Below are 16308 nucleotides of genomic sequence, written 5' to 3' on the forward strand. Positions count from 1 at the left end.
AGCCTATAATTTATTGAAAAATACTTATTAATTAGAATTTGTAGTTCTTGTGCTGTAAAAAGACGAAATGCCATAATAAGGTAGATGGGTTACAACCCTTATAATGCTTTCCAGAATATTGTAAGACAAAATACAAAACTTTAATTTCTAAATTTACATAAACTGGATATTATTTAAAAACTAATTTTAATTTTACTGTAACTGAACCTTAGAGTGATTAAAATAATAAAATCTACTAATCTTTATAAAGGTTGCTTTTTCTGAATAGCATATATTTTAAAAGATCTATTGTACTTTCAAGTATCTTGTATTTAAAAACAATGAGTAACTTCTAGACCTATTTAAGACTCTACTAGTTATTGATTTAGAAGAAAAATATTCCCTTTTTATGAAATAGCCTCCTTTAACATTCACAGATCGAAATATTATTGTGAGGTAACTTTTTAACCGCAAAGAGATTCCCATGCAGCTTTCAGAATTATTAATGACGATAATAGCATACCAAAGATAAAGTCGCGGAAAGAAAGTCACCCCTTTTAAGCGAAGATTTTTAATTATTTACGAAATTTTACCAAAAGGGAAGAAAAAATGTTTCTCTTTATATCACATCATCTAGAGGATGATGTTCATAGTTTATACTCATTGTAAGTTATTTAATTTTCACGGATAGAATGATTAGAATTTTCTTATTTTGAAAATATTATTGAACATGTTATTTCGAAATGATGTTCAACTTTACACTGGACAAATTTCAATCAAACTTTTATCTTTTTTTGGCTTTTGGAAACCATTAGAATTTAATACTAAATGGATGAGTATTTTCTATCAACTCTACTCCTGTCTGATGGTTTTTTTATATTCTACATTCACATTTACCCTGTTAATGTATTTCAAAAATATTTGGGAAAATATTGATAGTTTAATGTTGAATTTATATTATTTTTGCGCGATATTATCTATTCTTATTAAACAAATTATTATTTTGGTGAAACGTAATATAATTGTTGACTTGCAAGAACAACTGTTGCATAAAGTATGTCAACCAAGGGATTTTTATGAAAGTGAAATTTTACGAAAGATATCGCATATATGTAGGTAGGTATCTAACATATTATTTGTTTAATACCCTCTGGGCACGAAAACATCTTTGTTCTAGAAGCGTTCCTAAAACGTTTTTAGAACGTTTCATATTCTCCACATCGTCTTAAAAATGTTTTATGTTCTAAAAAACGTTTATTAAGTTTTATAAGTTTATATTTATTATTAAGTTTTTGTACCAGTATTATTATGTTTATAGGTCAAATGGAATTATTTTTCTTGTATTATTAAGTGTCACTGCATTGGTGGCAATTGCTTCTCCAGTATTGAAGAGAAAAAATGTAACGCTTCCGCTTGAAGCTTGGACTCCTTACACATTAGACTCGAATGTTTTGTTTTCTGTTACCTATGTTTTTCAATGCATTGCCCTGGTGATGACTGCATGTACATCAGCTTCTGTGGAGGGTTTGGTTTTAACGTTTGTACTCCAAACTTGTGCTCAACTTGAGTTACTTTTTCATCGTCTTGAATTAATTCCTTATTTACTGAAAGATTACAAGATGCATTCTGAGTTTTGGATAGATGAATCGAATCTTATTACGGATTGTATAAAAAATCATATGCACATTTATATGTAAGTAAAATAATGTACAATAATTCCTCATAAGAAATTTTGTCTTTGCAATGCTTAATTAGCCAGACTTGGTATTCTAAATTTCACATGATTGAGCGTTCCAACAATTTTTATTATTCTTTTAGGATAGGCGATCGATTGAACAACGTATTTGGACTTGTGATTTTCACGCAATTTTTTTCGTCCATGATTAGTCTTTGTGCCGTTGTTTACGAACTTTCATGCCTAAGTTTATCTAATTCAACATTTTGGCTGATGCTGTCCTGTATGAGTAGTGTTATTATGCAAACATTTCTTTACTGCTTCTATGGAGAGAAAATAATTCAAAAGGTGAGACCTTTTATCCTTATTACATACAAACAAACCTTTTTCTATTTTATTTTATTTACCTTGTGTTTGTCACTTTTTCGCTTTTAATATACTTCTGTACTTTTTGACACTCTTGACATATAAAGACTTTTGGCTCACTTCGTCTTTCGACTTGCCTCAAGGCACTTCTCGGACAAATAAATTTTTGCTTGAAGAATAAAGCAAAAATGGTCCCAAATATTTGGAAATATTCATTGCATTGAAAAAGAAAGTAAATAAGTCGTTGTTGTAAGAAGTGAAGAATTTAATAATCTAATTAATGAGTATACAGTAATACACGTGAAAATTAATGAAGAATATCACGATGGTGAATTTCGGACAGCAATCATTCAAGAGGAAGCACGAAACATGAATAAAAACTTCAAGTAAAATTTTATAACCCATTTAGAGAAATCAAATCTGCTAATCAGTATTTCGCCATCCTCCGATAGTCACTAATCTGCCTAATACAGGGACTAAGGACATGTGCCAAAATTAAATCAATAATAAAAAAGTGACCCTAAAAGTAATTAAAGTGTAATCATATTGTCCCCTTGCTTGGAACTGTAAAAAAGGTGCCACCCTTGCCTAATTCATCAGTCAAGAAAAAGTTGTCTTGATGAGTAAGTCTAAACCAATACAGTGCCAATCATCAAACATCTTCATCGACTACATGCCAGAAATAGTACAAGAAGTTAATTTCTACATCAAATCACCTTTCCAGGTGCAACCCTTGCCCAATTCATCAGTCAAGAAAAAGTTGTCTTGATGAGTAAGTCTAAACCAGTAAAATGCCAGTTATCAAGTGTCTTTTTCAACTACATGCCAGAAGTAGTATAAGAAGTTAATTTCTACATCAAATCACCTTTCCTGGTGCAACCCTTGCCCAATTCATCAGTCCAGAAAAAGTTGTCTTGATGAGTAAGTCTAAACCAATACAGTGCCAATCATCAAACATCTTCATCGACTACATGCCAGAAATAGTACAAGAAGTTAGTTTCTACATCAAATCACCTTTCCAGGTGCCACCCTTGCCCAATTCGTCAGTCAAGAGAAAGTTGTCTTGATGAGTAAGTCTGAACCAGTAAAATGCCAGTTATCAAGTGTCTTTTTCAACTAAATGCCAGAAGTAGTACAAGAAGTTAGTTTCTACATCAAATCACCTTTCCAGGTGCCACCCTTGCCCAATTCGTCAGTCAAGAGAAAGTTGTCTTGATGAGTAAGTCTAAACCAGTAAAATTCCAGTTATGAAGTGTCTTTTTCTACTACATGCCAGAAGTAGTACAAGAAGTTAATTTCTACATCAAATCACCTTTCCTGGTGCAACCCTTGCCCAATTCATCAGTCAAGAAAAAGTTGTCTTGATGAGTAAGTCTAAACCAATACAGTGCCAATCATCAAACATCTTCATCGACTACATGCCAGAAGTAGTACAAGAAGTTAGTTTCTACATCAAATCACCTTTCCAGGTGCCACCCTTGCCCAATTCGTCAGTCAAGAGAAAGTTGTCTTGATGAGTAAGTCTAAACCAGTAAAATTCCAGTTATGAAGTGTCTTTTTCTACTACATGCCAGAAGTAGTACAAGAAGTTAATTTCTACATCAAATCACCTTTCCTGGTGCAACCCTTGCCCAATTCATCAGTCAAGAAAAAGTTGTCTTGATGAGTAAGTCTAAACCAATACAGTGCCAATCATCAAACATCTTCATCGACTACATGCCAGAAATAGTATAAGAAGTTAGTTTCTACATCAAATCACCTTTCCAGGTGCCACCCTTGCCCAATTCGTCAGTCAAGAGAAAGTTGTCTTGATGAGTAAGTCTAAACCAGTAAAATTCCAGTTATGAAGTGTCTTTTTCAACTACATGCCAGAAATAGTACAAGAAGTTAATTTCTACATCAAATCACCTTTCCTGGTACAACCCTTGCCCAATTCATCAGTCAAGAAAAAGTTGTCTTGATGAGTAAGTCTAAACCAGTTCAGTGCCAATCATCAAACATCTTTATCGACTACATGCCAGAAATAGTATAAGAAGTTAGTTTCTACATCAAATCACCTTTCCAGGTGCCACCCTTGCCCAATTCGTCAGTCAAGAGAAAGTTGTCTTGATGAGTAAGTCTAAACCAGTAAAATGCCAGTTATCAAGTGTCTTTTTCAACTACATGCCAGAAGTAGTATAAGAAGTTAATTTCTACATCAAATCACCTTTCCTGGTGCAACCCTTGCCCAATTCATCAGTCCAGAAAAAGTTGTCCTGATGAGTAAGTCTAAACAAATACAGGGCCAATCATCAAACATCTTCTTCGACTACATGCCAGAAATAGTACAAGAAGTTAATTTCTACATCAAATCACCTTTCCAGGTGCCACCCTTGCTAAATTCGTCAGTCAAGAGAAAGTTGTCTTGATGAGTAAGTCTAAACCAGTAAAATGCCAGTTATCAAGTGTCTTTTTCAACTACATGCCAGAAGTAGTACAAGAAGTTAATTTCTACATCAAATCACCTTTCCTGGTGCAACCCTTGCCCAATTCATCAGTCAAGAAAAAGTTGTCTTGATGAGTAAGTCTAAACCAGTACAGTGCCAATCATCAAACATCTTTATCGACTACATGCCAGAAATAGTATAAGAAGTTAGTTTCTACATCAAATCACCTTTCCAGGTGCCACCCTTGCCCAATTCGTCAGTCAAGAGAAAGTTGTCTTGATGAGTAAGTCTAAACCAGTAAAATGCCAGTTATCAAGTGTCTTTTTTAACTACATGCCAGAAGTAGTACAAGAAGTTAGTTTCTACATCAAATCACCTTTCCAGGTGCCACCCTTGCCCAATTCGTCAGTCAAGAGAAAGTTGTCTTGATGAGTAAGTCTAAACCAGTAAAATTCCAGTTATGAAGTGTCTTTTTCTACTACATGCCAGAAGTAGTACAAGAAGTTAATTTCTACATTAAATCACCTTTCCTGGTGCAACCCTTGCCCAATTCATCAGTCAAGAAAAAGTTGTCTTGATGAGTAAGTCTAAACCAGTAAAATTCCAGTTATGAAGTGTCTTTTTCAACTACATGCCAGAAATAGTACAAGAAGTTAATTTCTACATCAAATCACCTTTCCTGGTACAACCCTTGCCCAACTCATCAGTCAAGAAAAAGTTGTCTAGATGAGTAAGTCTTAACCAGTACAGTGCCAATCATCAAACATCTTCATCGACTACATGCCAGAAATAGTATAAGAAGTTAGTTTCTACATCAAATCACCTTTCCAGGTGCCACCCTTGCCCAATTCGTCAGTCAAGAGAAAGTTGTCTTGATGAGTAAGTCTTAACCAGTACAGTGCCAATCATCAAACATCTTCATCGACTACATGCCAGAAATAGTATAAGAAGTTAATTTCTACATCAAATCACCTTTCCTGGTACAACCCTTGCCCAACTCATCAGTCAAGAAAAAGTTGTCTTGATGAGTAAGTCTTAACCAGTACAGTGCCAATCATCAAACATCTTCATCGACTACATGCCAGAAATAGTACAAGAAGTTAATTTCTACATTAAATCACCTTTCCAGGTGCCACCCTTGCCCAATTCGTCAGTCAAGAGAAAGTTGTCTTGATGAGTAAGCACAGGAGCTAAAACCAGCAGATCCCTTCAGGCAAAAAAGTCACTAATTGCAATCTGGAAAAATATTTTAAATACAAGCTTTTTTTAATTTTATTAATAATTATTTTCTCGATTGTCCACTCTAGATTCACTTCTCTAGTAGTATTTTATAGCCCTATTCTTGTACATTATTCGCTTACAATATATTTCATAATATTTTCAAATTTACACAGAGTAAGTAAGTTTCATTTGCCATTCACAAAATGCAATGGACTGTGTTGACAAATGGAGGAAGAAAGGATCTTCTAATTATGATGATAAGAGCATCACGACCAATAGAGTTGCATGGCTCGTCTGTCGTTGTAATGTCGTTCAAAACATTTGTCAAAGTTTGTATAAATTAATTCTTAGATGATCAAAATTCGTCATTTCCATGGCATGATGAAAATGTAAATTTTAACTTTCAGATCGCAAAGTCTGCATATTCTGCTTATAATTTACTGAACAGTGCTTTCTAATTATTAAACTTAATGCTAAGTGTAGATACATAAGAGATAAAACTGTCGGTCGACTAAAATTAATTAAGAAATATATTAATTAAAATAATAAGTGCAATATTAAGAAGATGACAAAAAATTGTCTAATACAATATTTGATAATGAAGAAATACATCATAGCTAACTTTTAGACTTCATTTCATCGTGTAAAATTCGAAATCATAATATCTATTTGTAATTTGAAAAATTTCTTTAGTTACATTTAAGGAGTGCATCCACTTAGGATTTTTGAAATAGTCGATTAAATGATTTAGTCTAACTGTATGTAACTTCTTAACCAAATTTTAAAATCTTAACTTCCTTTTCACTAAATTTAATTTTACCACAAATTTTAGATAAATCAAGATATATGTGGGAAATTAGTGACTATCTAATTTTATAAGATGTTTTTACTTTGATGTCCTGAACAACAATGAAGAACTTCTGGGAATATAAAAGTCTCTTACTGATTATTGATTTAAATAGGAAAAGTTTTTTCTAATACAGCTTACGGAGTAGACTTCTTTAACATTCACAGATCGAAATACGATCGTGAGGTGAAATTTCACTTAAAGAAATTCTCATGCTTGAAGAATTATTTATTACAATAATTGCATACCAAGATAGAAGAAAGAAAAAAAGTCACCCCTTTTAAGCGACGTTTTTAAATTATTGAAGAAACTGTATCAAAAGGGGGAGAGTTAAAGATGCTAACTATTTTTTCCTCAGTGTACATCCTTACATTATTATCTTTTGAGAAAACTTTTCCTTTTTTTAAATGCGCTCCTATTTATAAAATTTTGTATCAATATAATGCCAAATAAAACTTTATTTAAACAATGATTGCGATCTACTAAGTTACTGTTATTAGAATATAATTATTAGTTGTTTTTTCTAAAAATTTGATATTATTAAAAAAACTGTTAACCACTTTTATGGAAACAAGATAAGTAATATTATTTATCTGTTAGAAAAGAAAATGATAATTCAAAATTACGCCAAACTTTATACGGGTGAAATTTCAATTACACTTTTATCGTTTTTCGGACTTTGGAAACCTAGTAATTTTAATAAATGGTTAAGTAGCTTATATGAAATTTATTCCGCTTTTATGGTTATTTTCTACACTACATTTGCATTTACAGTGTTTGTATATTTCAAAGATGTTTGGAGAGACATTAATGGTTTAATGTTGAATTTCTATTATTTCTTCTCAATATTCTCCATTTTCATTAAACAAATTATTATACTGATACGACATAATTTAATAATTGACTTTCAAGAAAAGCTTCTGTGCAAAATATGCCAACCAAGAGATTCTTACGAAATAGAAATTTTAAAAAAGCAGTCGCAAATATGCAGGTGTGTGAATAGTAACCTTAAGGAATATTTGAAAATTGGGATTTTAATGAATGTTTATAATTGTTTTGTAGATTAAATGGGATAGTGTTTCTTTTTTTACTGAGTGTAACGGCATTAATAGCGGTAGTGTCTCCAGTGATAATAGGAACGAATATCAACCTTCCGATTACAACCTGGCATCCTTATAAAATTGACTCTGAAACTTTGTTTTATTTTACGTATGTTATACTATCAATGGCTGTTATAATGTCTGCTTGTACGACAGCGTCTGTTGAGGGATTAGTTTTAACTTTTGTTCTACAAACTTGTGCACAACTCGAGGTTTTTTTTCATCGACTTCACTTGCTTCCTCATTTGCTGAAAGATCAGCATTCAACCTGTTCTGAAATATGGATACAAGAAACGAAAATTATTGCGGATTGTGCGGAGCATCATATTCATATATATTTGTGAGTAATGTTAGCAAACTTAAGAGTTTGCAAATTAAGTTTTTCAAATTATATTATTATTAAAATTATGATTATCCAAATGGTCCATGTCGAAGCTTTCCTAATTTTTCAGATTAGGAGAACAACTGAACAATGTGTTTGGTTTAGTTATATTCGCACAATTTTTTTCATCGACCATAAGCCTTTGTGCAATTGTCTATGAATTAACATGTTTGAGCTTAAGCAGCTCGACGTACTTGTTTCTGCTCTTCTGCATGGGAAGCGTTATGATGCAAACCTTTCTCTATTGTTTTTATGGTCAGAAAATTATGCAAAAGGTAATGAGAATTTCGTTTTTAATCAGGTCATTTAGAAAAGTATTTATCAAAATGTTTTATTTAAATTTCATCTTCATTGTGCACTTTTAGTTTGCGGTAAATTTTTTCTAAGTTTGATTGTACCTAGAGCACGGAAGTTTCATATGCTATTCAGCAAATGGATTGGACTGTGTTGACGAATCGCGGAAGGAAGAATTTACTGATCATGATGATACGTGCATCCCAACCGATAGAGTTGCGTGGTTCGTCTATGGTTGTAATGTCATTCAAGACATTTGTAGAAGTTTGTTTACAACATTTATATAATTCGAATCAAGAATTCCTTCCAATACTTTAGTAGTTTGTTTAATATTTATAAATTATAAGTAGGAGAAATTTGAAAAAAGATTTAGAACATATTTTCAACATTCTCTGAAAATGTTCTTGCTATTTTAAGATATCTTTAGATCCTAAAAACTTTTTTAGACTTTGCAGCTTTTTCAAATTTTAATTATAGAACTTTCTATTATAGATCACAAAGTCTGCATATTCAGCGTACAACTTACTAAGCAGGACATTTTAATATCATTGTCGTGTTTGGAACGACATTAAAAAAACTAAAAATGGTGTTTTAATAGAATCCAGAGATATAGCCAAAGATTAGTACTAAAAACTGTTATACAGTCCAAATAGAGAATCTTGTACTATTTTTTAAAAGTATTGTTATATTCTGAAGGAACCTACTCAAAACCCATCCTATGTTACATCCTAAGTCAAAATATTTGATACGTGGACAACAGAAACCAAATCTGCTAATCAGTATTTCGCCACACTCCGATAGAGTCACTCACCTGACAAAATTAAATCACATGTGCCAAAATTAAATCAATAATAAAAAATTGACCCCGAAAGTAATTGAAGTGTAATCATATTGTCCCCTTGCTAGGAACTCTGAATAAAAGGTACCTCCCTTGTCGAATTCGTCAGTCCAGAGATAAAGTTGTCTTGATGAGTAAGTCTAAACCAATACTTTGCCAGTCATCAAGTGTCTTCATCGACTCCAGTCCAGAAATAGCACAAGAAGTTAATTTCTACATCAAATCACCTTTCCAGGTGCCACCCTTACCGAATTCGTCAGTCCAAAGATAGTTGTCTTGATGAGTAAGTCTAAACCAATACAGTGCCAATCATCAAACATCTTCATCGACTACATGCCAATAATAGTAGAAGAAGTTAATTTCTCTTCAAATCACCTTTCCAGGTGACACCCTTGCCGAATTTGTCAGTCAAGAGATAGTTGTCTTGATGAGTAAGTCTAAACCAGTACTGTATACTAGTCATCAAGAGTCTTCATCGACTCCAGTCCAAAAGTAGCTAATTTTGCAGAAATTCTAATTTTGATTCAATGTTTCTTATGACACTTCTGGATCTATCTACTCTGAATTGTAAAGGGTTCAAATAAATAGTTTTAATATCTAAATTTAAATACTAAAGCTAGATCTTTTTTTGCAGAAAAATCAAATTATACATAATTTAGATTAATATATTAATTATAATTACAAAGATCCAGAGAGGATTTTTTGTTGTCACCGACTAAAAAGACTTAAATAGGTTGTGGTAGACCAGTTGTAAATTAAAAAATCCGAACAGAATGTCATCATGTTGCCATTGACTTTAAAAAAGTGGATAAATTTCTACAAGATGGACTTTAATTGCGATATAAACGTGCATAGTCCGCGTAGATCGATGCTTGATTATAGAGCAATTTTTCTACAATACAGATTCCCATACTGGCATTTCAATTATTTACCCTAACGATATCATGGTCATAGGCTGATTCTTCACCCTTTTTTTACCAACGACATTTGTGAATTATTTACGAGAGTAAGGGGGATTTGAAAAAAAATATTTTATCCCTTGACTTTTTTTCTTATTATACTATCACTTCAGAGAAAGTACAATTTTATTTCTCTAACCATGCTAAACACAATTCAGGATCAAAATATCTACCCACTTGCAATAATTCAAAATTAATCTTCAACTTACAAAATTTTAATATTACTTAATTTGTTTTATGAAAAATGCTAATTCGAAATGAAAGCAAACTTTACACGGGTGAAATTTCCATTAAATTTTTTTCATTATTCGGTCTATGGAAACCTACAAGTTGGAATTCAAAGTGTAAAATTTGGTGCTATCGTTTATATTCAGTAGTTATGATCTCTATTTATATTTGCTTTACATTCACGCTCTTAATGTATCTTATGACAGTATCTAAAAATACAGAAAGTTTTACGTTAAATTTATATAACTTTTTTGCAATTTTCGCTGTATTTGTTAAACAAATTAGCATTATGATGAAACGTAAAATTATCATTGATTTGAAGGAAAAGTTTTTAGATGAACTTTGCCAACCGCGAGATGTACATGAAGTGAGGATACTGCAGAAACATTCTCAAATTTGCAGGTATGGGAACTGTTTAGAAGTTTAATTTTTATCGTTGCTTTGTAATGATAGATATTTTTGTTTTTGCGGAATAAGCATTTAATTGTAGTTAAGTTGATGGAGTACATCTTGATTACCAAAACGAAATATTTGTAGGGGCTTCTCTACAGATAAGAAATTCGAAGTAGACAATAAAAGGAATTCGTGGTATAAAAATATTTATCATTACAACTTTCCCATTGTAGAAATCTTTTTAAGATAAATGTTTAGATCTTAAATTTTTAGGTCAAACGTAAAAATCTTCCTGATGTTATTTACCATCACAGGTTTAGTTGCAGTCCTCTCTCCATTTACAAAAGGAAAGAATATGACTCTTCCATTAACAGCCTGGCATCCCTATACTCTTGAATCGAGAGTTATGTTTTGCTTGACATATTTATTTCAGGCGATTGCTATTATAATGGCAGCCTGTACATCAGCATGTGTTGAAGGTTTGGCGTTAACAATCATACTTCAAATTTGTGCACAACTGGATATAATGTCTCATCGACTTTACTTACTTCCCCGCTTACAGCAGCAAGAAGATTGTCGTCGTGAAACTAGAATTATATCCGACTGCATAAAACACTATATACATATTTATTCGTAAGCATAAGTAATTGCTTGTACCATAATTTTTTAATCTTATTCGATAAAATATCTTTAATTATTTAATTAATTACTTATTTGTAATTATTTAAAGGTTGGGAAAACAGTTAAATAATTTGTTTGTGTTGGTGATCTTTGTGCAATTTTTCACATCGATGATTAGTCTCGGTGCTATTATATACCAATTATCTAGATTGAATCCAAACAATCCTACATATTGGATGATGGTGGCTTCCATTGGCAGTGTGACGACACAAAGTTTTCTATATTGTTTTTATGGAGAGAAAATCATACAAAAAGTAGGTATATTAATTAATTACTTATTTTAGTATTAGCCATTCGTTCTAGTGATTTCTAAGAGATTTCGACTTCATTTCGACAAAGATCTTCGATCTGCTTTGTAGAATTGTTATGACTGCTACCAATAGGTGACTAACGGTCAAGAACCCAAACAATGTTTAGGCACCGAAAATCCGTTCTACTCCAGGTGTCGGGTACCCGAACCCAAACAAAGGGGACACGGGTACATGAAATTAAAACATGTCGAAGTAGGAATAGTTGGGGGTGAACCCTAACTTTCCTGTCAGGGGGCATCTTCTTAATGTAAAAACCAACATACTTAATCAATAGTATTTGTTTTATAAACACAAGTACAAAGTTGTAACAGAAGGACAATTTTTACATTAATTGTAAATTAAACAGTAGCACAACTTATCTTCAGGAAGGTTCATTTTATACTGACCCTTTCACGAACAGTCAGAAGACCTGGAAAGTAGATATCCATAACATTACGACTGCAACTATTACTCCCTTTTGCCTGTTAGTGATGATCCTTTCATATCTAGCAGATTACAATAACTAATTTAATTTTTTACAATTAGTAATTAATTTTAAGTAGTTAATTAAATTCATAATACACTTTAAAATAAATGGATTATTTTTTGATATTTAAAATAGAGTACTGCAGTTGCAGATGCAGTTCATCAGATGAATTGGATTTTATTAACGAACAGATCAAAAAAGGATCTTTTAATCATTATGACTCGAGCAATTAGTCCCATAAAGTTAACTGTTTCAGCAGTTGCTGTAATGTCCATAAAAACGTTTGTAAAGGTAGGTTTTATCAATTTTTGATAAATCATAATCATAACTTTTTGCTGGTGTGCCAATAGGTGTAATCCAATAGGTGTAACGCAAAAAAGCCTTTTGTAAGGTTTTATGTAATACATTATTAAATTTAAAAAATAGTTTTATTTCTCATCTGATATACTTATCTTATCTTATTCTATTTCGCAGATAATAAAATCAGCTTATTCTGCATACAATCTACTGAAGAATGCCTAATACTGCTAATGAATCTAATTCCAACAACTATAATTAATTACATCAAGACATTAATATCTCATTTTAAGTAGATTCAAGTTATGTTGCAATCACATTCTTTCTGGCATAGTGCAAACTCTATGCAACAAAAGTTGAAATTATTTTTATTGAATGCAAGTCAACTGGAGATAAAAATAAGTGCAACATTGCATTCTTTTCAGAAATAACTTTTTTATGCGTAGATCGAAACATAATTGCAGATGAATTTCCCTACCATGAGAATTCCATTAGAAAAAGAGACTGCAATGTTATTGATTATAAAAAAGGGTGATGTAAAAATGTCGTTACTTCTTTCACCGTTTCTTAGGTGGAATTGTAGAATTATTTATAAGGCTTTGAAATGCAGAGGGTTTGGAAAATGACTAAAAAAAAATTATTACACAGTCTTTAAGAAATCCTCGTAGAGAAAGAAATGATACAACCCTTCTGTATAACAGATAGTTAATTTCATATTCCAATTCTGTTGATACCTTTACTTCGAAATATTTTGTTATAACCGCGACTACTATATTTATCATTTACATATTTCTTGAAAATTAAAATGACAAATTCTAATGAAACGTAATTGTTTCTAAATTAAAAAGATTTAAATTAAAATAACCACTGACACAACTGAAAAAGAAATGGTTTTCAATAAAGCTGAAGAAATCTATACAGGTCAAATTTCATTTAGGTTATTCTACATCTTTGGAATGTGGCAACCACTAAACTGGAATTCAAGATGGAAAATTTGGTTGTATCAAATTTATTCTATCTTCATGATTATTTTTTATTTTTCATTCTCAATGACTTTGTTCGTTTATCTTTTTCATGTTTCCGGTGACATGAATATTTTCTCGGAATATTTGTATTATTATCTTTCCAGCGTTGCTATTTTTATTAAACAACTGAATATTATAGCTAAACGCAAAACGGTAATAAAATTGAAAAATAAACTTTTAACCAAGTTTTGTCGACCTCGAGACATTCAGGAATGGGATATCCTCATAAGATGCTCTCAAGATTGCAGGTAAGGAATTATGTTCAATGGGGTCTTTGATTTTAAATCTTATTTTTATGATCCAATGGCGAATTTAATTTGTCATGGTACAATGGTTCCAGATAATGAAAATGTGGCCAAAAGTAATAAACTTGCATATCTGATTTAGGTAGTCCCGTACTAGCTAAAAATATCTTTTTGATTCCCTTGGGTTTTGAACCTTAATATTCGCCTGCGGAAACTAAATTTTTGTTAGCTTGCCTTTCTGTATGAGCGATGTTATGCTTTTCAGTCCATTTTTAGTATTCATATACCTACGTAGACAAATTTTTGGTAGCTTGTCTTTCTGTATGAGCGATGTTAAGCTTTTAAGTCCATCCTTGATTGTCATGTTGACATTCGTCTGCAGAGGGTCTTTGTTAAACTTCAGAATTTTGCTGACCTCCTATTGTATTTTTAAGATGCTGCTGCCTTTTACCACCGTTTTTATTGCAGGAAGCATTACTGAAACAGATTTTTGGTGCTCCCAACAAGAAACGTTTTTAAATATCCCTATGTTCCTTGTTTTACATTAGTTTCAGGAATTAATCTAATTTGGGATGAGGATAAGTCAATGAGCCTACTAAATGTTGTGAGAGAATAATTTATTCCATGTTCTAAAAACGTTTTAGAAGTAAAAATTAGCCGAAACATTACCCCGCAGGTACTCTTCCATGTTTTTACAATCGCTCATACTTGATGTTTGTCCCGTATCGTAGAAACAATTGAGGACACGGTTAGGCCACTTTTGGGTATTTGGAACCATTGTGCGGTGCAGTTCTCTAAAACAAATCAGGCTAAAGATACAGAAAAATTCGAAGAATCAATGAATGGTTCCCGATCCTATCTAATCTAATATTCAATATCTGATTACTTCGCCACACTACTTTTCTCTTAATTAATGACCAAATACAACATTTTTCAGATGGAAGATAGTTTTATTTCTAGTAGTCTTTAGTATAACTGCTGGAACCACTTTTATGTCTCCACTCTTAAAAAGAAGCAATTTAGCACTTCCATTAAGAGGATGGTACCCTTATAACATGGATACTAAGCTAATGTTTACTTTCACTTATTTTTACCAAGTAATAGCCGTTGTGATGTCATCCTACATAATAGCAGCCGTTGACGGATTTGCCTTAACATTAATGTTGCATATTTGTGAACAACTTGAAATTTCCATCCACAGACTTCAATTTCTGTCAGAAATTTACGAGAAAAGAAATTCGAATAATAATTTATGTCTTCAAGAAGCAAAAATTCTTAAGGACTGCATGCAGCATCATACACAAGTGTATTCGTAAGTTGATTTATCAATTTTGCTGCGAAGATACTTTGCTCCATAAAATTAAAATGTTTGATACATTTACACATGACATTCATAGTGTAAGTAGAACAGTCATTTGAGTTTTAATAGTGAATACAATTAATTTTAGCATGGGAACAATCTTAAACGATTTATTCGGTTTGGTTATATTTGTTCAATTTTTTGCATCCATTTTAAGTATTTGTGTAATTGTTTATCAGTTGTCGAGATTAGATTCACAAAATCCGACATACTGGATAATGGTAGCTTCTGTAGGATCTTCTCTGACGCAGACATTTTTGTACTGTCTGTATGGTGAAATACTTATTCAGAAGGTAATAAGTAATAAGTATCGCAATTATTGAATAAGGATTTCCGCTTGAAATTTTTTTTCCTGAATCTAAAACACTTACCCCCTGTTGAACACCATAGACTTTAGAAAAATCCACAATTGCAATTTTTACTTGGAGATTAAAATAGTTTTGCCTAATTCAAATATTCTTTTTAGTAGAGTACAGCAGTGTCAAATGCAATTTACGAAATTAACTGGATCAGCTTTTCGCACAAAACAAAGAAAGCTCTTACTGTAATGATGTTGCGAACATCTAAACCCATAAGTCTCTCTGGTGCATCTGTTGTTGTTATGTCGATAAAAACTTTTATGAATGTTCGTATTCTATCGAAACAATCGAAAGAAATTTGATGATTTCGGTAAACATTCAGCAGGTATGAAATTTATCAGTAGCATACTGTATTGTTTTATTTTCAGATCATCAAATCAGCTTACTCTGCCTACAATCTTCTTGGTAGCACTAAATAAATAGATATAATTTTACTGGAATCGAAAATTCAAAGCTCACCTATTTTCTGACATAACAAAATTGTGATTTATTTATTTCAACTCAAAATATGTATTTAAAAAGTTACCCTTTTGAGGATGTCATAAAGGTATAACAAAATTTTAATTCTATTCAAAAAAGCACTAAATAAAATGTTTAGTTGTAACTTATAAATGAAATTATAACTTGTTAACAAGTTTTTATAATGAAGAGAGCTAACTTTAATTAGTTCAAGTTTAATAAATATTGAAAATTAAATTTACCTGTTTCATCATTGCCTAAAATTTTGAAGAGGACAGCGATTGCAACCCAGAAGAAACGAACAGGCTAGAAAAATTAAAAGAAAATTGTTTTTATGCGTTTCTCAGTTAAAAGAAAAATATAGTCGTCCGATACCACCAAATGACTTTTTTATGCG

At 31.8% G+C, this 16308-nt stretch overlaps 1 protein-coding gene across 1 annotated transcript; it reads left to right on the forward strand.

Moving 5' to 3' along the window:
* The first annotated feature begins 588 nt into the window (after positions 1–588).
* Positions 589–15953, forward strand: LOC122500753 (odorant receptor 82a-like). Its single transcript, XM_043609839.1, has 10 exons — positions 589–644; positions 1298–1672; positions 1798–2002; positions 8399–8554; positions 8783–8819; positions 9364–9482; positions 12302–12457; positions 15273–15386; positions 15563–15718; positions 15821–15953. Exons 1-10 carry the CDS (start codon positions 589–591, stop codon positions 15869–15871), a joined length of 1425 nt encoding a protein of 474 aa, XP_043465774.1. The 3' UTR covers positions 15872–15953.
* Positions 15954–16308: the final 355 nt, after the last annotated feature.

Source organism: Leptopilina heterotoma, unplaced genomic scaffold, assembly GCF_015476425.1.
Source record: "Leptopilina heterotoma isolate Lh14 unplaced genomic scaffold, ASM1547642v1 Lhet_191, whole genome shotgun sequence".
NCBI classification, from domain to species: domain Eukaryota; kingdom Metazoa; phylum Arthropoda; class Insecta; order Hymenoptera; family Figitidae; genus Leptopilina; species Leptopilina heterotoma.

Coding starts and splice junctions, on each gene's coding strand:
- LOC122500753 (XM_043609839.1), top strand. CDS start 589: ATGTTTCTCTTTATATCACATCATCTAGAGGATGATGTTCATAGTTTA. Junction 2,003..8,398: donor GAGAGAAAATAATTCAAAAG/GTGAGACCTTTT, acceptor GATTGTACCTAG/AGCACGGAAGTTTCATATGC. Junction 9,483..12,301: donor TGCCAATAATAGTAGAAGAA/GTTAATTTCTCT, acceptor TATTTAAAATAG/AGTACTGCAGTTGCAGATGC.